The sequence below is a fragment of the Taudactylus pleione genome, unplaced genomic scaffold, assembly GCF_031769625.1.
Source record: "Taudactylus pleione unplaced genomic scaffold, aTauple2 ptg000021l, whole genome shotgun sequence".
Classification (NCBI taxonomy): domain Eukaryota; kingdom Metazoa; phylum Chordata; class Amphibia; order Anura; family Myobatrachidae; genus Taudactylus; species Taudactylus pleione.
The window spans coordinates 15,237,954-15,263,516 of NW_028284423.1; the positions used below are offsets into that span (position 1 = coordinate 15,237,954).

Here is a 25,563-nt window from a genome sequence, read left to right on the forward strand (position 1 = left end):
TGTACTATACTGAAATCGTCATTTGTCAGCACTTTGGAAATTGCATTTATTTGTTACATGTAATTACAGCAGCGAAAACATAAAATTGTCACTTCAAAAAATGAACCTGTCTTTTATTTTCTTACATTTCAAGAAAATACACAATGGGAATGTCATATTTTTATATTATGCTAACTGATTCTCCTCTTATTTTCCCAATGAACTTAACTTTTGTTAAAAAAAAATATCCCCTAGACTAAAAGTTTAACTCTATATAATAACTAGCTTCACAATAGACTATGGAGTATTGACCACTGTGCTGAATTGCATTTGAAATTTTCATAGCACAAAAGCCAGGAAGGAAAAAAAAAGTGACAAACAAAACAATCTATTTGTTAGATATAAGAGTAAAATATGAGCAAGAAGAGTTCTTTTATAAAATACATCAATGCATATTATTCAGATAAATGTTACTTTATACATGCAGGGACTGGAGTACAATGGTGGTTATAGAAATTATGGAATGCTGAGTGACAGTTATTGTATTTATCAATTGTTTCAAATAGTTACAGGAATAAAACAGTTTTCTGTAAAGTGAGAGCAATGAATGCTGGAGTTCAGTGAATCAACCCATTCGAATATTACATTTATATGAACTCTTAAAACTTGGATCCGCCCGATCATTTTGTAGACCAGGCATAGGGCCTGATTCAGCAAGGATTGTAACTGCTAATCCGCACACAAACGGCTGATTGTTGCATACTGCGCAGTACTGTTGCGTATGCATCGCAGTGCACGTGTGCAAATTGGTCACTGCGAAGAGATTGCAATCGCAGTGACTACGCAGACCCATTGCAGAGTGGTTAACAGGAAGTACTATTTGGGGGTGGTGATGAGGGGTGGTCAGAGAAACACAGGCGTGTCAGTGCATTTGAACTCTGTTGCATGGGCGTACACAATTTAGAAATTGCGATAGGATACGCAGCCTGAGCTCCGAGTTTCTAAGTAAGGTCCTGCATGTAATCCTGCATGAGGGACCGATGGTACTCGATGGTACCGATGGTTTCGCTATTTAGCTAAGAATTATGGATGTGTGTAAGGGGATGTGGGCGTTCTTATGTTAGGCTGCGATTGCAATCATTAGCATATTTACTGACTTCAGGACAATTACAATAAACAGACTGAATTTAGCCAATTACAATGCAATGGCGACTAATACAGCCTTATAGGACCATAGCTTTATACAAGTAGCATGCAGTAGCCAGGTTCACATTTATGTTGCTTTTATGAAAGGACAAACACATTTCAATAGCGGTCATTTACAAATATGCATAGCGTGGCCCTACCTCAATGCATATGGATTGTGAGCCAATATGGTGTCATTTGTAGCCTTAATTTGTTTTATGTACAGTATTTGGCAGTGCTTGTGTGGTGTATATATCACTGTAAATAATTTCCCCTTACCTGTTCTATACATATTTGGGGAGGTTTAAGAGGGAGGTCCAGCTATTCTAAAATTTTAGGCTAAAGTAACTTACATTTGTATTTCTGTTCAGTGAGAATTTAAAATGTTATTCACTTAATAATTACAGTAGTGTTTTAAGGTGAATGAACAAGTGTTGAAATAGGGCATGAATAGCAGACTGGAGAATTCATTGGTAGGGGTCCATGCTTCATGAGTGTGGTGGGGGTGTGGACAGCCATTATAGCCGCTTGGCTAAACATTAGGCAAATCTTTGTGTAGTTTTTATAGAAGCAAACCAAGCACCCATGTTTATCAGTGGTCCTACTCCACCAGGTAACTGACTCTGTAATAGAGTAACAATATATAATTAGGATGCACCATCTGAAACATACATGCTTACCCTCCCGGAATTTGTGGGAGGCTCACAATTTTTCGGGTAACCCCCCGCACCCCTGAAAGGGTAGGCATTTCTTCTGCATTTCTGCCCACTTCCTACTGAAGTGGGCAGAATAGGGAACATTTCCGCGGCAATCATGGTCTCCGTTTAACCCGGACGGGGCTTAATGACACGATTCTTCATTAAAAATCAAGCCAATCGGTGTAATTTACCTAAGGAACGGGGCTTAATGATGCAATCATCAGGCCCCGCACCCCGTCACCACCCTCCTGCTTCTCTTACCTGGGCTTCTCCCAGGAAGAGAAAAAAAAGTAGGTAAGTATAATCTGAAACCTGGTGCCTAAAGGAGGAGTGAGCCCTCAGGCAGAGGGATTTCTCCATTACTACTATTGGCCAGTTCAACCCTGGATTAAACTGTACTTTATCCAGGGACAAAGGCAGGAATTTTACATAGGACACTCCAATATTTCCATTCACCAAAATACCCACATTCCCTGTACATACAAGTTTGGCATGTATAGTAGTAAAGTATATATTTTTCCTGCTCTGTAAGAGACTACACAGTACATAACAGTAATAACAGGAGTCAGTGCAAGTGCTGGTATGTGCTAGATATGGCAGTACAGAAGTAAAGAAATCTGACCTACAGTATCAAGATGCATAGAGCGACTTAGACACTCCTCCAAGGGTACAAATTATTGAATTTACATACTTTTTTCTGAATTTAGCATATTATTGGCATCATAGCTGCATCCAAAGTCACTTATAGTATTCTATGTGCTTACTGTAGGATAAGTATTTTTGTTGCAAAGGAATTATTGTAGTATAAAGTTGCAGATCAAACAACAATTTTGCATGGTGCAGCTCACTTGTATTGTTCCGCTTTATTTTGCCTTTTTACCCAGGTTAGTATCTGAGTTGCACACAGTAACTGCATGCAATGCCAGCGACGGTGTCCAGGGTACTCATGTATTGTACTTTTGTTGCAATAGTGATGCGAATGAGATGCATATTATGTACAAACGCGTGTGATGGGATGCATGGCGCACCTTGGTCGTAGTGTTGATGGCTTGCCATACGGGGCTCTTTTCGAGCAATTTGTATCTTCGTACTTCAGTCTGTACATCTGGTCTAGGCAGGTGCACAGAGAGAAAAAAGTACCAAAGCCCTGGCATGCCAAAGAGACACAGTCAAGTCCCCGGCATTTTGGAACCTTTAGTTAGGCTACCAGTGCAGCATCTGTGGATAGGATCTCAAAACTCACCATCTGGCCTTGCCATGCCCATACGCCCTGTAAGCACACCAACTTTTCATAATAGGGACAACATCTCTAATGGCGATCCTAGATCTAGAGTAGGGAATTCAAGCTGTTGCTACAGTAAGCCCAGTTTGCTTGTGTGGTGCCAAAAAATTACCAGTGAAAATATAGAGCAGCAGATATGGTAACAGGTTATTGGGATAAATGTTATTGCTTAGCTCATAAATGCTGTTTTTCCTCTGAAATACAGGTACTACAGTAGATGTGGTTACAGATTATTGTAGTATAGTTTATTCATATAGTAACATAGATTTGTTTGCATGTTTAGTGCATACTTGCCTACCCTCCCGAAATGGTTGGGAGCCGCTCCCGACCCCCCGGAAAAGGGGGCAAGTCTCCCGGTCAGCGCAGCCCGCCTGCACCCCCTGCTTGCGTCCACTCCCCCCCCCGCCGGCATCACCACTTACCTGGTCAAAGTGGCTGGGTCGGAGGAGCTGATGACGCGATTCGCACTGAATCGTATCATCGTGGCCCCTCCCCCGGCTACACAACGCTGATAATATATGCGTTGTGATGCGGGGGCAGGGCCGCAATGACACAATTATGTGGTCACGCCCCCTGTCTGCCCTCAAAATGGGTCATGCCCCCTTTACCCCCCACTGCAGTGCCGAGCTGGCTGCCTCCTCCTGGAACAGGCAGCCAGTTTGTCGGCAAGTATGGTTTAGTGACGCTTACCAGGGCTGGCAACAGAAAGTTTTGGGCCTGGTACTGTATAGTCATGTCTCTGAAGCCTTCCTTACCACCCATATTGCTAACAATACACTTGTAAATAATTGACAGAAACATTAAATAAAGTACAACATGTATTATTATATAAAACTATATCATTCCTTAGGGTTGGTCTGTGCTGGTCAGTCACAGTCTCACACTAATGCTGTGAACTGTAGCTGCCAGGAATTCCTGACTCCAGATGGTCTGGGTGTGTATAATGCAGGCACAGATCACTAGCTCTCATGTGGATAGCTAGTAGTGCGGTGCAGTCCGTGAGCATGGTAATGCTCCTTCAATCAAAGTGAACATCGCACTGCACATGAAGTCATCACACACTGTGCACTATGCAGGTCCCTGCAGCAGGGTGCTAGCCAGGGCAGTTTAAATAATGGACAGAGTCACTCTCATGTCACAGTCTCTCATTATATTGTTCCCTGCCAATGCCACCATGCTAATAAAATCCAACTACTTCTACTAGCTACCACTGGGTGTTTTGGGGTCAAGGGAATCGCAGGGCCCCTTGGTACCTCGGGCCCGGTACAGGTGCCCCCATAGTAACCCCTTCTTGCCTGATCTGACACTTACAAAGACATAAATACAATAGATAGCCTACCTGACATCAGAAATACACTTTTGTAAATATGATTTAAACAAATAAAACCATAAAATAACTAACGCATACCATTTGAGATGGCCAAGCAACATTATTTATACTCACCTTTAGCATATTGTAGTTTGAGCTTTCTCTATAAACTCCCTATTAGTTACCTTCATCACATAGACCCACTTAAATACTTATGTAAATACAATATGTAAAACTCTAATTATGGTCAAATCTTATTTGACAAATTGAAAATAATTAGAATTTTATTCTGATCAAATGAGTAAAGATAGTATGTTGGAAGGAAAACTTAAAGGAAAACTTAACAAGACACCAAGAAACACCTACTGTATGCAAAACCTTAACATTCTGCTGTGATGACATATCTCCACAAAAGGGGAGGAGCTAATGCAACAATCCACAGTTGTACCTTTGCTAACAATCGCCAGAAGTGACTGCAGCTGACACCACTATGGGGATCTGTGATGTGAACCCTGGGGGCAGTTGTGGGGGGTTCTGTTTGGCCGGGAAATGGGCCGGACCCAATTTGTTAGATGGCAATTTTGGGAAACTTTGTCCACAACTACTGTATATGAGCTGGGTCTGGGGTCCCCTAAGCCTCTTACCCCGTAGCAATGGCAACCCTTACATCCACTATAGTTACACCCATGTGCTGCACACACAATTATGGAGATTGCTGTTAGTGCAAATGCTGTAATTTACTACCACTTCTCTGGAGGTTACTGTAATCTTATTTTCAATTAAGAAATTCTAAATGAATTTAGAATACAAAATCAATATATAAATACAAAACATATACAAAGAGTTATCTGTTACATTTTTACAAACATAATTGTGACAGTACATACTTTAACCTCCCTTTAAATAGGGATTACTTGACTCTAGATGAAATAGGAACTGCTATATGGTATACAATTACAAACAACACTAATACAAATAATAAATTCTGCTTAGCTTATCAGATATACTGGTTTATGAGTCCTATAACAGTTTAAACATATCAAATTATTTACTATCAGCCTTAAAATAATAATTATAAACAACATGACACTAAAACTGGACTCAGAGTCTAGTAACGTGCCTATTTTAATAACAGCTCTGAATACTTTGTATATTGCCTTACTATCTTACTTTCATCCATGACTGCATTGCAGGCACGTTTTTAAGACCACAATGCCTCCTGTTATTAAACTGCAGCTTCCAACATGCTCTGCCAACTTATGCATTCACAACTCATGGTTTTTGACGTAGCTTGATGAACAAGATATTTAATCATTAATGTACCCAGATACCAAAGCCTGCAAGAGCTCTAGTACAACAACCTTTGGAGAGTCAAATTATTTACATGAATTGTGTTTTTTAATATTCAGATGCTGTTAACAGTTCCAATTGCATGTGTCTGAAAACGTGAACTATTGCAGATAACTCTGAAGATTCACTGTAGGTAAAAAGAGAGAGAGATTGAAGCTAACAGTATGTGGTATGTGCAGGTGCATTTTGATGCTTAAAATGTTTACTAGAAATGAACATTCCAGGATAAACCTAGCAAAGAAAATTCCACAGCACAGCATCCTTCAAGGGCTGTTTGTAGACTATTTTAGACAGTGGCACTTGTTTCTTCTTGTGACAGATTGAGGACAGCTTGCAGGGCTGAGTGACAGAGATATAGATGGCTCTGCCTTTGCAGCTCTCCCTAGGATGTAGTTACCCTGAAAAGAAGCACTATAATTGTCTCTAATCACTGTCTAACTGTATGAAGCCCTGTATTAGATAGCAGATCTGCTCTGCTTTAGAAGGTAAAAAGCTGTGAGGGATCTGCAGTAGGTAAAGAAAAAAATAAACAGGCAATGCTTTCATCCCCCAGAGATCTGCTGCAGTCAAGTTTTTGTAATATGATGGATGAATGGACTAAACGTGTCTTCCTGTATTTGTGGTTTTATTTTTCAGATCAGATTGCTCTGAACCACAAAACAATTGTGTGTCCCATGATAGATGTCATTGACCACAATCACTTTGGATATGAAGCCCAAGCAGGAGATGCCATGAGAGGAGCGTTTGACTGGGAAATGTATTATAAACGAATCCCAATTCCTCCAGAGCTGCAGAGAACGGATCCTAGTAATCCCTTTGAGTAAGTACAACTATGTAAAGAAAGTATAAAGTCTGATGGGTAAAGAGATAATAGACCGGAAGTTATATAAATTAAACACTAATAGTACAAAAACTCTTAATGTATTTTCTATTTGCATGAAACCATCTGCAGCGCACAGGTGTCTTCAAAGTACAAATGTGGTCATTTTGTAGAATGGGATATTATTTATAACAATGCGCCTTATCCAATGCATCCTATCCATTCAATAGGAAATAGAGACATCTATGAGGCATAGAACACAAATGCACTTGTGATATCACTAAGGCAAAGGCTCCCAAACTTCGCCATTACAGTCCAGATTTTAAGGATAGCCACGCTTGAGCCCAGATGGTTAAATCAAATTGACTGAGGTGCTAATTAAGTCACCTGTGTTCAAGCATTGATATCCTTAAAACCTGGACTGTAATGGTGGGGTTTGGGAACCTTTGCCTTAGTGATATACCAAGTGCATTGGGTTTTATGCCTCATACAACCTACAACTGACCAGCCCATTGTCGCCCAGTTATGCCACTTCAGCCACAAAGTTGAGATGCTCTGTTGAGGGTGTGTGGTACCCCTCTGGACCCAGTAACCTTTGTGCAGTGCATACCCTACACCCATTGTAAGTACACCTATGATTTGATCTCTTGCACCAAGGATAGAGTTGGTCAAGTGTGCACTGATAATGAGAACGACTATGAAACCAAATGTATGGGTAGCGCTGGTGTGGTTGCATAAATGTATACTGTACAACTTGGATTGATAATCCACATTTACCTTTGTGCACACAACGAGGGTGTAAGTATGACCAACTTGTGTTCAACCCTGCATCAGCCCCTGTGACTCATGCTGGTCTTAAAATAACTTTAGTTCTCTTTGTCATACAATATCGATATGATGTAATACATATTGGTGTGTTTATATTGATATGTATATATATTTAAAAGTAGCATTCATATAAGATAAGCAACAATTGCACAAATTGGGTTTTAGAGTTCTCACGAAGGAATTCAAAACTTGATACATAATATTTAGCCAAAACATGTGTAATCCATTTTAAAAACTTGTACCCCCAGTTAATTAATATTGAGTGACGCACAGCTAGTGATTTAATGTAAGAAGTGAAACAACATGATATTACCGTCAGTAAGGTAGGATATGAAATATCTGAATCAATCTTCATTTTCTTCATTTATGTCATATTCGCCTTGCTGAAATTTATGTTGCTTGTTTTATAATCAGGTTTATAGAAGCTGAAATGTGTTCTCTGTCTAGCAGATGTGGTAATTTATTTTACATTAAAGTACAGTACATCAAAGCAAGAGTAGAGTGAAAATAACCGTAATATCAGAGGTAGTCTTCTTGGCAACTTACTAAACGATACATTGTTAATGAATTATCCCTTGCGAAGTGGCTTATGTTATTGTGCCATGTTGGAGCTCTGGGATAAGAAGCACATCTAGGGAACTTTTAGAAAATCCATTAATTCTGATCTGACCTTGTTTATTTCAATTACCCAGCACTTTACTGCAAATGGTAAATCTCTATAAAGCAAGCTTCATCTTATTTTACTTAGATGTATTAAGAACTAGAGGGAATCTATTACTCACTATTAGGTAGCTCTTTTTGCATTAAAGTATGCCAATCATTTATAAAGATTTTCATACATTATATATATGCCAATATTGTTGAACTTCTATGCATTATTTATTAAATTATCACTTTTCATCTGTACCTTGAAATGTAACATTTAAATGAACAATTATGTAATGTTTTCCTCATGCACAAAGATTCTTGGGATGGATATACCTTTTGCAATTGCAGTTGTGTAGGCTCCTCTTTAATGATTGAAACTTTAATGAAAAGTAACTATTTATGTTTAAGGCATACTTGCCTCCCTTCACACCTTGTTACTGGGAGATGAGGAGGTGTGAAAAGAAGAGTTTGGCATGATTGATTATGCTATTCATGACACCAAGGGCCTGATTCAGAGTTGTACGCTATGCCGATGTTTTTGCAAATGGAGCGATTTTTTGCCACTACGCCGTCATGTGTCTGAGTTTCACTGCACATGTGTCAAGGTACTTTTCCTATGGCAGGTGCAGTTTCTCCATCTCATTTCCCGCAGCCATTCTGTACGGCCACAGGATTACTCATATAGTCGATTATTATTATTATTATTATTATTATTATTATTATTATTATTGTTATTAATAAAGGATCTGTGACCACCACTACATGTCTGTACTAGGGGTGAGCGGGTTCGGATTTCTGAAATCCGAACCCCCCCGAACCCACCCGATCTGAGGCCGATCCGAGTCAGGCTCGACTTTTCCCGCCTGACTCGGATCTGAAATCGAGGCAAAAAGTCATCATCCCGCCTTCCGAGTCTCGCGGGTTCTGGATCCTATATAAGGTACCTGCGTCGGCGCCATTTTCTCACTCGGCTGTGGACAGTGAAGAGGGAGGGTGGGAGTTAGGGCTGGCTGGGCTGTGTAGTGTAGTGTAGTGTAGTGCAGAGTAGTGTTGTGCTGTGCTGTGCTGCGCTGTGCTGCTGTTGTCCACTACTTCAAAGTCCATAGGGGCTGGCTGTGTTGTGCTGTGCTGCTGTTGTTAATAGGGGCTGTGTCCACTACTTCAAAGTCCATAGGGGCTGGCTGGACTGTGTTGTGCAGTCAGTTCTCCATAGGGGCTGTGTCCACTCCAAAGTCCTGTGCAGTGTCCCAGTCCTAAAGGGGTGCTGTAGTGTTGTCCAGGGGGTGCTCTGTCCATCAGGGGTGTGCTAAAAATATTGTGTGCGCAGTAGCCGCACGTGCATCAACAAAGTAGTGCCAAGCGTGCGCCTGTGTCATAAGTAAAGGGCCGGCTGGCTTGACCGTTATAGGGTGCTGTAACCCCCAAAGTACACTCCAGTCCAAACAAAAAAAAAATTATTTTCTGTGTTTGTGAATTGTGCGCGCAGTAGCCGCACGTGCATCAACAAAGTAGTGCCAAGCGTGCGCCTGTGTCATGAGTAAAGGGCTGGCTGGCTTGACCGTTAAAGGGTGCTGTAACCCCCAAAGTACACTCCAGTCCAAACCAAAAAAAAAAAATATTTTCTGTGTTTGTGAATTGTGTGCGCAGTAGCCGCACGTGCATCAACAAAGTAGTGCCAAGCGTGCGCCTGTGTCATAAGTAAAGGGCCGGCTGGCTTGACCGTTAAAGGGTGCTGTAACCCCCAAAGTACACTCCAGTCCAAACCAAAAAAAAAAATATTTTCTGTGTTTGTGAATTGTGTGCGCAGTAGCCGCACGTGCATCAACAAAGTAGTGCCAAGTGTGCGCCTGTGTCATAAGTAAAGGGCCGGCTGGCTTGACCGTTAAAGAGTGCTGTAACCCCCAAAGTACACTCCAGTCCAAACCAAAAAAAAATTATTTTCTGTGTTTGTGAATTGTGTGCGCAGTAGCCGCACGTGCATCAACAAAGTAGTGCCAAGTGTGCGCCTGTGTCATAAGTAAAGGGCCGGCTGGCTTGACCGTTAAAGAGTGCTGTAACCCCCAAAGTACACTCCAGTCCAAACCAAAAAAAAATTATTTTCTGTGTTTGTGAATTGTGTGCGCAGTAGCCGCACGTGCATCAACAAAGTAGTGCCAAGCGTGCGCCTGTGTCATAAGTAAAGGGCCGGCTGGCTTGACCGCTAAAGGGTGCTGTAACCCCCAAAGTACACTCCAGTCCAAACCAAAAAAAAATATTTTCTGTGTTTGTGAATTGTGTGCACTGTGGCTGCACGTGCATCAACAAAGGAGCAGCGCCAAGCGTGCGCCTGTGTCCCATAAGTAAAGAGCCGGCTGGCTCATTTCTTAAAGGGTGGTGTAACCCACAAAGTGCACTACTCTCCAGCAAAAATAAAAAAATATTTTCTGTGTTTGTGTGCGCTTTAGCCGCACGTATATATCAATATAACATAAATGGAGGACCAAACTTTCTCCGATAAAAATAAAATAGGAAAAGATCAAGAACCACTTCCTCCTAGTGCTGTTGCTGCTGCTGGGAGTTGTTCATCATCCCAGAGAGGAAGTAGGAACATCACTACTTTTACTAAACAATTGACCCTCCAACAGTCCCTAGCGATGAGGATGAAGTACGACAGCAGTCATCCTGAAGCAAAACATATAACTGAGGCCTTGACTGCTATGTTGGTGTTAGATGTGCGTCCGGTATCCGCCATTAGTGCAGTGGGATTTAGACAATTGATGGAGGTAGTGTGTCCCCGGTTCCAAATCCCATCTAGATTCCACCTGCATCCTCAAAGCAGCAGCGACAAGCGTGCGTCTGTCTGTTAAAGGGTGGTGACACCCTCAAAGTGTGCTACACAAACAATAAAAATATTGTTCTTTATTTTTCTGTCTTTGTGAAATGTGTGGGCTGTAGCCGCACCTGCATCCTTAAAGCAGCAGTGACAAGCATGCGTCTGTCTGTTAAAGGGTGGTGACACACTCAAAGTGTGCTACACAAACAATAAAAATATTATTCTTTTTTTTTCTGTCTTTGTGAATTGTGTGGGCTGTAGCCGCACCTGCATCCTTAAAGCAGCGGCGACAAGCGTGCGTCTGTCTGTTAAAGGGTGGTGACACCCTCAAAGTGTGCTACACAAACAATAAAAATATTGTTCTTTTTTTTTCTGTCTTTGTGAATTGTGTGGGCTTTAGCCGCACTTGCATCCTCAAAGCAGCAGCGACAAGCGTGCGTCTGTCTGTTAAAGGGTGGTGACACCCTCAAAGTGTGCTACACAAACAATAAAAATATTGTTCTTTTATTTTCTGTCTTTGTGAATTGTGTGGGCTGTAGCCGCACTTGCATCCTCAAAGCAGCAGCGACAAGCGTGCGTCTGTCTGTTAAAGGGTGGTGACACCCTCAAAGTGTGCTACACAAACAATAAAAATATTGTTCTTTTTTTTTCTGTCTTTGTGAATTGTGTGGGCTGTAGCCGCACTTGCATCCTCAAAGCAGCAGCGACAAGCATGCGTCTGTCTGTTAAAGGGTGGTGACACCCTCAAAGTGTGCTACACAAACAATAAAAATATTGTTCTTTTTTTTTCTGTCTTTGTGAATTGTGTGGGCTGTAGCCGCACCTGCATCCTTAAAGCAGCAGCGACAAGCGTGCGTCTGTCTGTTAAAGGGTGGTGACACCCTCAAAGTGTGCTACACAAACAATAAAAATATTGTTCTTTTTTTTTCTGTCTTTGTGAATTGTGTGGGCTGTAGCCGCACTTGCATCCTCAAAGCAGCAGCGACAAGCATGCGTCTGTCTGTTAAAGGGTGGTGACACCCTCAAAGTGTGCTACACAAACAATAAAAATATTGTTCTTTTTTTTTATGTGTTTGTGACTTGTGTGCGATGTAGCCGCACTTGCATCCTCAAAGCAGCAGCGACAAGCGTGCGTCTGTCTGTTAAAGGGTGGTGACACCCTCAAAGTGTGCTACACAAACAATAAAAATATTGTTCTTTTTTTCTGTCTTTGTGAATTGTGTGGGCTGTAGCCGCACTTGCATCCTCAAAGCAGCAGTGACAAGCGTGCGTCTGTCTGTTAAAGGGTGGTGTAACTCTCAAAGTGCTCCAAAAAATAAAAAACAATTTTTTTTATGTGTTTGTGACTTGTGTGCGATGTAGCCGCACTTGCATCCTCAAAGCAGCAGCGACAAGCGTGCGTCTGTCTGTTAAAGGGTGGTGACACCCTCAAAGTGTGCAACACAAACAATAAAAATATTCTTTTTTTTTTTTCTGTCTTTGTGAATTGTGTGGGCTGTAGCCGCACTTGCATCCTCAAAGCAGCAGCGACAAGCGTGCGTCTGTCTGTTAAAGGATTACATCGGTGACAGCATCCAAGTAGGCATGTCAGACAGTCCGTACCTGTACTGGCAGGAAAAAGAAGCAATTTGGAGGTCCCTGTACAAACTGGCTCTATTTTACCTGAGTTGCCCCCCCTCCAGTGTGTACTCCGAAAGAGTGTTTAGTGCAGCCGGGAACCTTGTCAGCGAAAGGTGTAGGAGGTTGCTTCCACAAAATGTGGAGAAGATGATATTCATAAAATGAATTATCAACTCTTCCAGGGAGACCAGCCTCCAGAACGTACAGAGGGACCTGTGGTTGTGGATTCCAGTGGGGACGAATTAATACTCTGTGAGGATGAGGATGTACACAACACTGAAGAGGGTGAGGAATCGGTGGATGAGGAGGATGAGGACGACATCTTGCCTCCGTAGAGCCAGTTTGTGCAGGGACAGATTAATTGCCAGCTTGTTTTGTGGGGGCCCAAACGAACCAATCATTTCAGCCACAGTCGTGTGGCAGACCCTGGCGCTGAAATGTTTGGTTTGTTAAAGTGTGCATGTCCTCTTTATACAACATAAGGGTGGGTGGGAGGGCCCAAGGACAATTCCATCTTGCACCTCTTTTTTTTCTTTGCATTATGTATAGTTTGGGGCCTAGTTTTTCAAACTGCCATCCTGTCTGCCACTGCAGTGCCACTCCTAGATGGACCACGTGTTTGTGCCGCCCACTCGTATCTCTTAGCATAGTCATCCAGCTACCTCGATGCAACCTTTTGTACATAAAAACACTATTGTGAGGTGTGAGGTGTTCAGATTAGACTGGAAATGAGTGGAAATTAAGGTTATTGAGGTTAATAATAGCATAGGAGCAGAAAAACCCACAAATTCTGTGATTTTAGCTGTTTTTATGCTTTTTTTCAAAAAAATACAGATCCAAAACACAAAACCCAGAACCCAAAACACGGAAGGGTGGTTTTGGCAAAACCAATCCAGATCCAAAACACGAAGAAAGCACAAGCCCAGACCTTACTCAGAAATTGCTAACAGCCACGCACGCTATCTATGATATGGCTGCGAATGGCCAAATTTAAGCAAACCCCTGCTACGCCATTGAAACGCACTGGCACGACTGCATTCGCCCAACAAATGGCACTTCCTGTCAATCACTCTGCTATTGGTCTTAGGGTCTCATTCAGACCCGCTCGCAAGCGCCTGAGTGCTCACAAGCGGGTTAATGTTTTGCTTTGCGTACATGCAGTGGCTGCATTGCACGTGCGCAAGCCCCGGAGCGAGAGAGAAATTTTCTCGCTCCGGGGCTCACTACAAAAGGGGCGGCTGTCGATGTTGATTGACAGCTCGCCCCATTTTGTAGGCGTGGCATAGGGGTGGTTTCACAAACGGAGGTGTTCCCAAGTGATGTCAGTGGGAGAGCTTCCGGATCTATTAGAGCCAAAATCTCTCTGGGACTTTTGGCAGACGAGACCCTACCACAAGGGTCTCGTCGCAAGCCCCGATCGCGACCATCATCCTGGCCGCTTGTTAAGGCTGTGGGTGGTAACCCACAGCCTAGTGAGCGGCCAGGTGGCCGGATCATTTTAAGATGCTGCCACCCTCATTCAGAGCGGCTCTGAATGAGGTCCTTAGTGTTCACTCTAGGTCCGGCAGCAGGCAGGGCGCCGGACCTAGAGCTAGGGCACTTCTGTGCGCGCTCAAACAGGGGGCATTGCCAACGAAAAGGGGGTGTGTCTTAATGATGAGTCCCCTTTTTGTCACTCCAAAGGGTGTGCCCGGCACTTTCGGACATGCTGGGCAGCCCCCAAGCACTGCAGTCACAGTGAATGGTTGCCAGGCGCATGCACCCTGCGTCCATTTATCGGCGGTGAACGCTGCATCGCTGTTTTGACCACCTGCGGGACACTGTGACCCACGGGTGGAGACAGAACCCACAGGCTATCTCAGCGGGGCACCGCGTTGGAGGGCAGAGTTCATTCTGCCCTTCAGAAATAGGACAGGGTGCGGCGCCCCGCTAAAACAGCCTAGCGGGAATGCTAGGTCTGCGTAGCCTCTGCGATCGCAGTGGATAGTCCGCGCACTGTGACGCATGCTCAGAATGCAACAATTTGCTGATTGCATGCGTATTAGCAACTGCAATCCTTGCTTAATCAGGCCCTAAGTCATTTCCTGTCAATTTGGACTATTTTTGGCACCTGTATTCAAAAGGGAGGGTCTTACATGCAGTAAAAAACATGCAAGATCCAGGTTTTAGATCCTAGATCTGACTTGCATGAAGACCAAAGCAGGGACTCAAGCAATCCCAAAAGTGACCTGAGACAGGACTTGGACTGACTTGAAACCCCAATGTTTGGGTGTGTTAATTTTTCCGCAAAGCCCAAAAGCTCATCTCTAATTAAAAGTGGGCTTCTCAGACCTTGCACATTCAGACGAACAGAGTTCATGGCCACATTTGCATAAACATGCTGATGGGCAACTACTATTAGCCAATGCTACGTTCGCTTTTGCATGTGACTCAGAATCAGTAGGTCATGATTGTATTTTCAGATAGGGGCATATCTCTAGCAGCAACTGGAGAGCTGGTGTAATCATTGGCATGATGGTAGTTGTGATGACTTTTGGCTACATTTTATTTCCATTTGTGCTGTTGCAGAAAATACTTGAATTTTATTTTTGAAGAGGTGTATAATACGGGATGCAGTCGGGATACCGGCCGGCGCGGTAGCGACACTGACAGCCCGACAGGGGACTAAAGATAAGCATCGAAATCCCAATGCCTTTCATTAGCCCCACTACAGAATACCGACACCTGGCATACCGAATGAAGGTAAGCAGGGTGTTTTAGCATCTAGTCATGGGGGGGTAGGGTTAGGTATAGGGACCCCCAGGGGGACTTAGGGTTAGGCACCCCCTGGGAGGGTTAGGGTAGGGAAAGGGGGGGTAAGGGTTAGACACCACTAGGGTGTGGTTAGGGTTAAACCCCTCCCAGGAGGGTTAGGTTTAAGGTGCTGGGAGTGGGGTTTAGGTTTAGGCACTAATGGGGGGGAGGTTAGAGTTAGACACTAGGGGGGAGGTTAGGGTTAGGCCTCATTAAGGGAGGGTTAGGTTACTTACCAGCCCTGTCGGGAATTAGGTCCGTCAGGGTTCCGCTGTTGGTATTACGTTGCGGAGGCACATTTCATTACATTCATATTTTGCATACACCTCTCACATTTATTGCCCACACTGTAAAGACCCTATTCTCTCTTGGATACAGTATGTGGCTCTTCATGTGTACATTCAGTATACAGCGACTTGGGCATATACTACTATGAAACCTCATTTCTATGCTACCATGGAGTGTAATTATACATATAGTATTTGTTATGTCTCATGTATGTATAGTGCGAATACTACTGTTTTTGACCACAACACGTTTTGTTTCCAGAGTATTTTTCTGAACCTACTTCCTCCTCTAAAGTGAAGTGCCTAGTTTTATATTATTATTTCTGTCTTTACGAAGTAATGATAATATGGCACTGATTGCAGATAAGTACATTTTCTCTCAGTACAATGTGTGGTCCTTTCCAGACAGAAGAGGAAAGGCGGCCTTGCATATAATTTGGTGGATACATAACTAATGCACCTGCTTTTATGCACAAATACAAAAAGAGATTTAATTTGGCAAGGTAACAAAACTCAGTCAGTAGAGATTGTGCTTTATATAGCCTGCTTATCCACACCAAACAGTCGTGTATTTTCATCACCTCTAAATAACTAGAACCTGTACAGTGTGTACATTACTTTAACTCGTTTTACTCTTAAAGATTCACATTAATAGGAATAAATGCAATTAAAAATTGAAAATGTAAACTGGAAATAAAGGCAGACATAACATCATCATGATGTAATAGGCTATATATTACAATAATACACAAAAGAGGGTGAAAGAGCCATAGGCATATCTACCGTAGGTGCAGGGGTATAGCTGCTATGGGACCCAGGTTGCCTCTGGGGCCCGACCCTCCCCCTTCACCTATTGTGCACCTACACTGCCAGCTATGCGCTCACCTCTTAAGCTCCATGGTTATCCTCCTTCACATGTGCTCTCCCAGTCAGGTGCGCCTCCTGCCATAATAAGTCAGTAAGGAGAGATGGAGGCAGAGCCAGATGGGAAAGCAGATGTTCCTGCCCTGCGCAGCACACTGCTGAAAGAGAAATCTACCACAGTGCTCAAGAATTGAGCAGATGAGGGAGGGGGTGTCTGTGCAAATGTTGCTATGGGGCTCCCCTAGGTCTAGTTATGCCCCTGGAAAGAGCTATATGTTAGGAGAAAAAGCACAAAATACTGTAATTATGGAGATAGTCCAAATGGGATTGCAGATATTTATTTGAAGTAGGGGTTTCATTTTGTAGACTTTGGGCCTGAATAAGTATTGTATTCTAATTTGATTCAATACACAGCTGCTGTGTGAAAATTAGAGATGAGCAGGTCCGGTTCTCAGATATTCGGACCCGCCCAAACATCACGGTCCTGGACGGGATCCGAGTCAGGCTCGGGTTTTCCAGCCTGACTCGGATCCCAAAATGAGGCAAAACTTCATCATCCCGCTATGCTGTCTGTCCACGGGCTGTATATAAAAAAAAGTAACTAAAAGTTTAAAGAAATTTTTTTTTAAAAAAAGTTACAAATATTTTTTTTGTGCTGTACCACACACTGTTAAGCTGTATGCCATACCCCACACCAGTGTATCCAAAGCAGTGTGACGCTGCTGGCCATATTGTCAGTGACGCTGTATGTTCATTATACTGCAGTGTATAATTCATAAAGTATTGCAAGTGACGCTGTCGGTCAGTAATATCACAGTATAATATTATTCATACAAGTATTGTGATACTGTTGGCAAGTAATACCACAGTGTAATATATTCATACAAGTATTGTGACACAGTAAGTGGTAGCACAGTGTAATATTCATAAAAAATATTGTGACATTAAGTGGTAGCGCAGTGTAATATTCAACAAATATTGTGACACTGTAAGAGGTAGCGCAGTATAATATTTATACACATTTGTGACACTGTAAGTGGTTGCTCAGTGTAATATTTATACAGGTATTGTGACACTGTAAGTGGAAGCACTGTGTAATATTCAACATGTATTGTGACACTGTAAGTGGAAACGCAGTGTAATATTCAACAAGTATAGTGACACTGTAAGTGGTAGCACAGTGCAATATTCATACACATATTGTGACACTAAGTGGAAGCACAGTGTAATATTCAACATGTATTGTGACACTGTAAGTGGAAACGCAATGAAATATTCAACATGTATTGTGACACTGTAAGTGGTAGCACAGTGTATTATTCATAAAAAATATTGTGACACTGTAAGTGGAACTGCATTGTATTATTAAAAAAATATTGTGACACTGTAAGTGGAACTGCAGTGTATTTTTCATAAAAAATAATGTGACACTAAGTGAAACCGCAGTGTATTCATAAAAAATATTGTGACACTGTATGTTGTAGCGCAGTGTACTATTCATAAAAAATATTGTGACACTGTAGGTCATTGATACTGCAGTGTAATATTTAAAAGTGTTAAAAATTTACTTGTGTGGTGTACCCCACTTTGTTTGTGTTTGTTGATATGGAGAACGATCAGTTGAGAGGATAGCAGGAACCACATTCTAGTGATGGAGCTGTTGCCAGTGCCACCAGTCATGACGATACTATTCCATCTACATCATCTTCTAAAGCCGATGCCCAATGGCATACAGGGCTTAAGTTAGGGCATCTAAAATCAAAGAACCAATTTTTTACAGTGGTAAATAAAAAAACATCAACTGGAAAGTTAGCTGCAGAAAGACATAAAATTGGCAATATGCCTTTCACCACATGAAGTGGCAAGGCTAAGGCCTTTATTTATGATGATGTAGGTGTAAAAAAAAATTAAATCATTAAGGCACAGGAACCAACTGTATGCTCAGAAATGTCACAAATCCCTGAGGAGAGTCTAAGTGTGTCAGCAGGTGCCATGTGTGAGCCTGACCTTCCAAAACTGTACTCAAAGAGGAGCCTCCTTCCACCACTTGTGCATCCTCTGCAAATGTGGGATTGAGCAGCACGTCAACATGCTGACATAGAAATCGAGGATGCTTCTGTGGAAGTCCACCAGGATGAGGAGGATATTTGTGTTATCAATGCTAATAAGAATGTTGATGATGAGGATGCTGATGATGAGGATGTCATTGATGAGGATGCTGTTTGTGTAAATCAGGCTCCAGTTGAAGAAACAGTTGTTTTCCATGATAAGGAAAAGCCCATTGTCATGCCTGTGCATAAAACAAAAACAAATCCACTTCTTATGTGTGGAATAATTTTTACCGAAATCCGGACAACAATTGTCAACCATCTGTACCCATTACCATGCCAGAGTAAGTAGGGGTAGGGACCATAACCATCTAGGAACCTCCTTCCTGTTAAGTTATCTACAGTGCATTCATCAAAAGTGTTTGGAAAATTCAGAAACTTTGGCTAAAAAAGTAACAAGCAGTCCAGCATCAGCTAGCTCCCTTATTTCTGCTAGCTCAAAGCAATTGGCATCTTCACCACCAACACCTTCATCAACAATATCCTCAATCATGATCGGAACTAGTCTTGCATCCAATTTGATAAGGCTAACTGAGTCTTCCCCTGTCCTGGATCCTTAGAAGAATCATTGAGCACTACACCTGCTGCTGCTGCTGCATTTGAGTGGATCTTCATCCCAAAAGGGGACGAGGAAGACTACTAGTAGTAGTTATAAAAAATTGCCTGTTATACAATCCTTTGCAAGGGGGAGCAAGTATGACAGCAGTCACCCAGTTGCACAGCAGATCACTGATGCCATAACATCTATGCTGGTTTTAGTTGTGCATCTGACATTCGCCATTAGTGCTGTGGATTTTAGACAGTTAATTGAGGTCCTGTGTCCCCATTTACAAATCCCATCTATGTTCCACTTCACTAGAAAAGCAATTCTCAGCCTGCACAGGGACATTAAACAAAACTTAATTAGTGTCCTAGAAAATGCTGTTGTACCCACTGTCCTCTTAACCACAGATGTGTGGACAAGTGTAACAGGGCAAAAGAAAGATTACATTACTGTAACAGCCCACTGGGTGGGGTGTATTGCCTTCAGTGGCACCAACAGCAGCAGCAGCAGCATCTAAAAAACAGCAGCTCATTCAGAGGCAGACTACTCTGTGTATCACCAGTTTCACTAAGAGGCATTCCACTGACAACCTCTTATAAAAACTCAGGGAAGTCATTGCAAAATGACTTACCCTGCTTGGACTCTCCTCGAGATTTGTGATTTCTGACAATGCCACCAATATTGTGAGAGCATTACAGCTGGGTGAGTTCCAACATGTCCCATATTTTGCTCACACAATAAACTTGGTGGTGCAACATTTTTAAAAAAAATGACAGGGCCATGAAGGAGATGCTCTCTTTGGCCCACAAAATTTCTGGACTTTTTTGCCATTTAGCAGGTGCATGTAGAAGATTGCAGCACCTGCAAGAAATGTTGAATTTGTCCTGTCACCAGCTGAAGCAAGAGGTAGTTACAAGGTGGAACTCCACCCTTAATATGCTTCAGCAGATGGAGGAACAACAAAAAGCCATCCAAAGCTACACAATGAAGTATGACATAGAAAGAGGAGGGGGGATGTAACTTACTCAAGCTTAGTGGAAAATACTTATTGTGCAAAATGCTGAAATCCTTCAAAGTATTCACCTCTGAAGTGAGTTCAGGCACTGCCAGCTTAAGTCAGGTAATTCCCCTACTTAGAATGTTGGAAAAGCAGCTTTAAAACTGAAGGAGGAGCTGAAACAAAATTCTTAGACATATTCCAACTCCCTTGGGCCTCTGACCTAGTGCTTTATTAATGAAAATATTACAGATTTTTAAACTTCCTATGGGGTCGTATAATTTATAAAACTGCTATCCTGTCTACCACTTCAGTGCCGCTCTATGCCATGTTGGAAGCTGAAGTGTCACATGTTAGTGCCGCTCACTGCTGTTGCTTAGCTTAGTCAGACAGATAGCTTGATGCAACCTTTTGGCCTAAACTGGCTGTGAAGTGGTCAAACTTTACTAGAAATGACTGGAAATATTATTCCTAATACTGTAGGAAAAAAACAGGCCAAAATGATGTGATTTCAGCTGTTTTTATGATTTTGGAGAAAAAACACAGATCCAAAACCAAAATCAAAACACGCAAGGGTGGTTTTGTAAAACCACATCTACATCCAAAACACAGGGGTTGCACACATCCCATAGATGTACTGAGACACCAACCTGCGGCTTTGAAGATCGAAGCATCTGCATACAAAGACGCAGCTTCGGTCGCAGATAAGTCAATTATCGCACTTCTGAGTAACCTTCTGGCTACTCAGAATGGCCACAGGAACTGAGTCGCCGGAGATACTTTTAGGATCGCAGATGCAGGCTGTAACATGTCCTGAAAAAAGACTTCCTGTAGCAAATACAAACATACTTGAGAACGTACCCATTGTGGTATGAAACGCTTTGTAACAGGTCTATCATCTGGACCGGGCTCTGACCTTCCTCCCAAATTAGTCACAAAGACTATAAACATCAATTTTATTTTTTATGTTACATGTTTATTATGCTTAACTTATCTACACAGCGCTCATTCCTACCCTTATAAACCATATACAATATTGAGCTGCTTTACACTACAAGCGCATTGCACTCATCAATTATCTAAGATCACAGCAGTAAGCAAGGGACTTGAGACAGGGCCAGATTAAGGTCCTCATGGGCCTGGAGCTGAAATTTCTGAAGGGCCTATTGTGTGCTGCCGCAGGGGGTGTGACTACTGATATGGGGGTGTGACCAGTGATGTGGTGGGTGTAAAAAAAGAATGTGATCTGGATCCTACTGTGCCATTGTTGGCCCAGTGTGGATTAGCTTGGCAATTATTATATTTGTATGTACCCTGACAAAATTTTAATGTTGCATCTGCCCCTTCCTGTCTCATTCAAATATTGCACTGTTATTTTTCATTGTTTCAGACATGCCATTGTAATCAAACATGCTCTCTCTATATATTTATAATATATAGGCATCATACATATAATATATAAATACATTATACATATATAATACAGTAAACATTTATAAACATTTACATATATTTTCTATTATATTTAATATTATATATAGATATGCATACATATGAAGTCCAGCTATACCAGTGTTAAAGACAAAACGCGTTGAGGACAGAGTGACCTCTTGCTTACTGACATGGTCAGCTATCAGATAAGCCTATTGCAATTTAATTTAATGTAATTGTGCATTTTTTATGTGTTTGTGTATTTGTAATAAGTTGTGCGTACTACTACACCATGAGAGTATTATCTATCTTTCCATATACTGACTGGGTCCTGTGACAACTTTTATACTGAACTATTGGAGATACCAGAAGGGACATCCTTACAAGATAACCTATTACATGCTCATGTACTAGGACAACACGGTACGCTGATTTTATATGTGTGTTGCATCCTACCGTTATTGCAACAATTTACACTATTGTGCGCTTGTTTCCATTCTTTTATTTTCATATATATATATATAGAACAAAAGAAGTCCAGCACTCAGGGAACTAAATGCAGCAACTGGCCTGGGTGCCTCTCCAGAGACAGACTCAATAATAACAGGGGAAAGCAGACGGAACTCCAGGACTGACACTTCAAAAAACACAGCAAACTGTGTAGGTAGTTGTCAATGTTTCAGAGCTCCTATGCTCTATTTTCAAGACAATATCACCTTGATATTGTCTTGATAATAGAGCATAGGAGCTCTGAAACGTTGACAACTACTGATACAGTTTGCTGTGTTTTTTGAAGTGTCAGTCCAGGACTTCCATCCGCTTTCCCCTGTTATATATATATACATATATTGTGGCAGGGACAGCAGGATTTCACTGGTTTCAATGTGGAACAGACACACACACACCTACACCTACACACACACAAACTCTATCTCTCCTTTTAATGAGTATATGTGTCATATTTATGTACTTTTGCAGGATTTACACCTTTTCATTCACCTTTACACTGACATAAACACCATTACTACCACTCATTTATAATTAAATGCTTCTTGTAATTTTATCCAACTGAGCTGCTTTCACACAACAAGTGCGGACTAATCATCCTTTTTCAATATCTTGAAAATGATTGCCTCTGGGGTTTTTAAGCCAGTCCCCATTACCTCCCCTAAACATACTCTGACTGTCGATCACACTGCGAGTAAAAAGTGAATACAGTAATGTACTTTAACATATGCACAGTGCAACTTAGATGCATGAGCAGTTTATTGTTAATCACTCAACTGTTTAAATATCGTCATTGCGTAAATCTCTGAATCAGGCCCAATGTTATGTGCTATCGCAAGATCTATGAAAATCTGTAATTGAGACATCACCTATATGTGCCTCTGTAAAAATCACTAAACATGTATTTTTGTCTGTTTGTAAATAATACATGATGGGGCTGATTCTGAATTGAATGCAGCTGTGTCCGTATCTGTGTCTTTTACAACAGTGGTGTCTTCAACTTTATGCTAATACCACTACAAAGCCCTCCCTGGTGTACATCAGTGCGCCGGAATGTGCTAGGACTGTGACACCCACTTTCAACATACTTAGATGCTGTAATACCGCTCAGTGCGTCTTTAGATGCCACCATCAGTCGCACCAATGAAACTTGCCCCACCCCTGTGGCAGGTGCAGATTATTTGAATATGGCCTCTTATGTGAATGGTTCTGCATCTATGAATGCAACCACTATCAGTGACACGGCCGCCACACTCCCTTAAGACACAACATCACTGTGCATCTGAGTAGCCACCCCCAGATACCTCCCAGGAACACCCCTACATTTCTGATACTGTGGAAAAAATTGACTAAGTGGCAGGTTCTAAACCCCAGCGGTTTGGTGGCAGTTTGGTGGCGGTTTTGCTATCTGCAGATTTACTAAGGCCACAACCGCTGCAAAACCACCGCCATCAAAATACATTTTAGAATAGAATAGAACAGGGCTGTAATTTAGAAACCACCAAATCCCCGGGGTTTAGAACCCGCCGTCAAACTGTCACCAAACTGCCGGGGTTTAAAACCCGCCGCTTAGTAAATTTTGCCCTTTGTGTGTCTAAATTTATACTATCACTCTGTATAAACAAAATTGGGATGCATGCGTGGTGCGACTCAGATGCATCAGGCAAAAAACATTTCTTCACTGCGTCTGACATCACTGCTGCATCCAACATTGCCGTTGCGTCTGACTTAAAATCAGGCCCGATATGTTTTCTTTCTCATGAGGCTTCATTACACCTTCAGTATGCTAATACATGATAATGGAATAGAACAACAGAAGCATGATTAGATCAGTGGATTTCTTCCTGAGGGAGGAAATTGTGCTAACAGGGCCTGATTCAGATGTGGACACACAATATATTAGCAACTGCGATTTTGTACACAGCTGCCATGCGAAAATCTGCTAATGCTATAGCTATATGGAAATGTACTGAGACACCCACCAGCAACCTCGCAGGTCCAAGCAACTGCGGACAAATGTGCAGCAGTGGTCACATATCCTTTGATAATCAACCATCTGAGTAATCCTAGGAGGAAGGAACTGAAATGCTGACGCCATATTTTCTGTGTACGGGATCGCAGATGTAGACAGATACACGTCTTGAAAATGGTCACAAAAAGCCCATGTTTTTACTGCCATTCCCTGATACCTCCCACAAAATGGCCCCTGTCTGTCAACCACTAGCAAATTAATCCTCACTACAACCATAGTCACTTTTGATTGCAATCCAATTGCCATGCCTGCACATTGTGGCTAAGATGCATGCACAGTCCACTAATTGCTCAAATGCGTGAACAATGAAATAGCATCCACATATGAATCAGGTCCAGTGTTTGCTCCTATTTCTAACACTTCTGCAAATGTATGGGTTAAATGAGTGGCAGCAACTATTAATGGTTGGCAACCATTGATGGTTTACCACTGATGGTCAATGTTTTCTTGCAATCAATATAAACACCGATGGCACCATATGATGGCCAACCCTACATTCATTTCAAGGGCAGGATGCACTAAAGCAAGTAATGTGGTCAAACCCCCGAAAATGCTGTTTGACTGCATTTCTCAATCGCACCATTCCCCAGAATGCATCGCGGTGAGTCCTGCCATCTTCAGACGGTGTTACCCTATAGAAGCCTATGGGCTTCTCTTCACAGAGTGCAGTGAGAGGGATCCAATTGGTTCCCTCCCAGCACCCCCGCAGCGCTTATGTCATGTGCAGAATGACAACAGAGGGATTTCTGGGTCATAGACCTTTACAATCTTACAGGACTTCTGCTCCAACATTCGATCCCTGTCTGTCCAAAATATCGAAAGAAAAGATTGTACCACCATACACACTCTCCCGATGTCAGGCTACAGTCATGGCAGATGTACAGTACACAGAATTAGCATAATGGGCTGGAAAGTGGCATTATTACAGAACATAAACAAATATACATATAGACAACAGAACTTGAAAATTGTTGCCATTTTCTAATGTACTGATAAGTGTAGAAACCTTTCATTCATTTCCCTCCCCCATCATGAGTTTGAACCGAAGTAAGGCTTGCACTTGTTATGTTTTAGCAAGAATATATGTACTTCCTACAACGTTCACCTGATTTGGATGTAATTACCCTCAAATTAAATCTGAAAGTCTGCAGTTAAAGCACATCTTGTTTGTTTAATTTCAAAGCCATTGTGGTGGTGAATAGAGGCCAAAATATGAAAATTCTGTCAATGTCCCAATATTTATGCACCTGACTGTATTAATTTAGTCTTTGATCAACCAACCAATAGCAACACAGAGTCATGAATTTCATCAATGTGTGTAAAATATGGAGTTGAGGATTAGCTCTTCTTTGAGGATCTCTCTCACTCTAAAACTAATTCTGTAGGTTCAGGGTGACATCGCCAAAATAGCTCAATTAGATCCTCTAATGTGAATAGGGTAAATATTAGTTTGGAACATCAATTTCTAC

General features: G+C 42.0%; 1 protein-coding gene across 1 annotated transcript in view; it reads left to right on the forward strand.

Moving 5' to 3' along the window:
- The window catches only part of GALNTL6 (polypeptide N-acetylgalactosaminyltransferase like 6), a 1,410,303-nt gene that overhangs the window by 1,052,171 nt on the left and 332,569 nt on the right, over window positions 1–25,563 (forward strand). Inside the window, exon 6 of the mRNA XM_088448140.1 lies at window positions 6,440–6,623. Within this exon, the coding sequence (XP_088304266.1) occupies window positions 6,440–6,623 (184 nt within the window). The remainder of the gene's footprint in view (window positions 1–6,439; window positions 6,624–25,563) is intronic.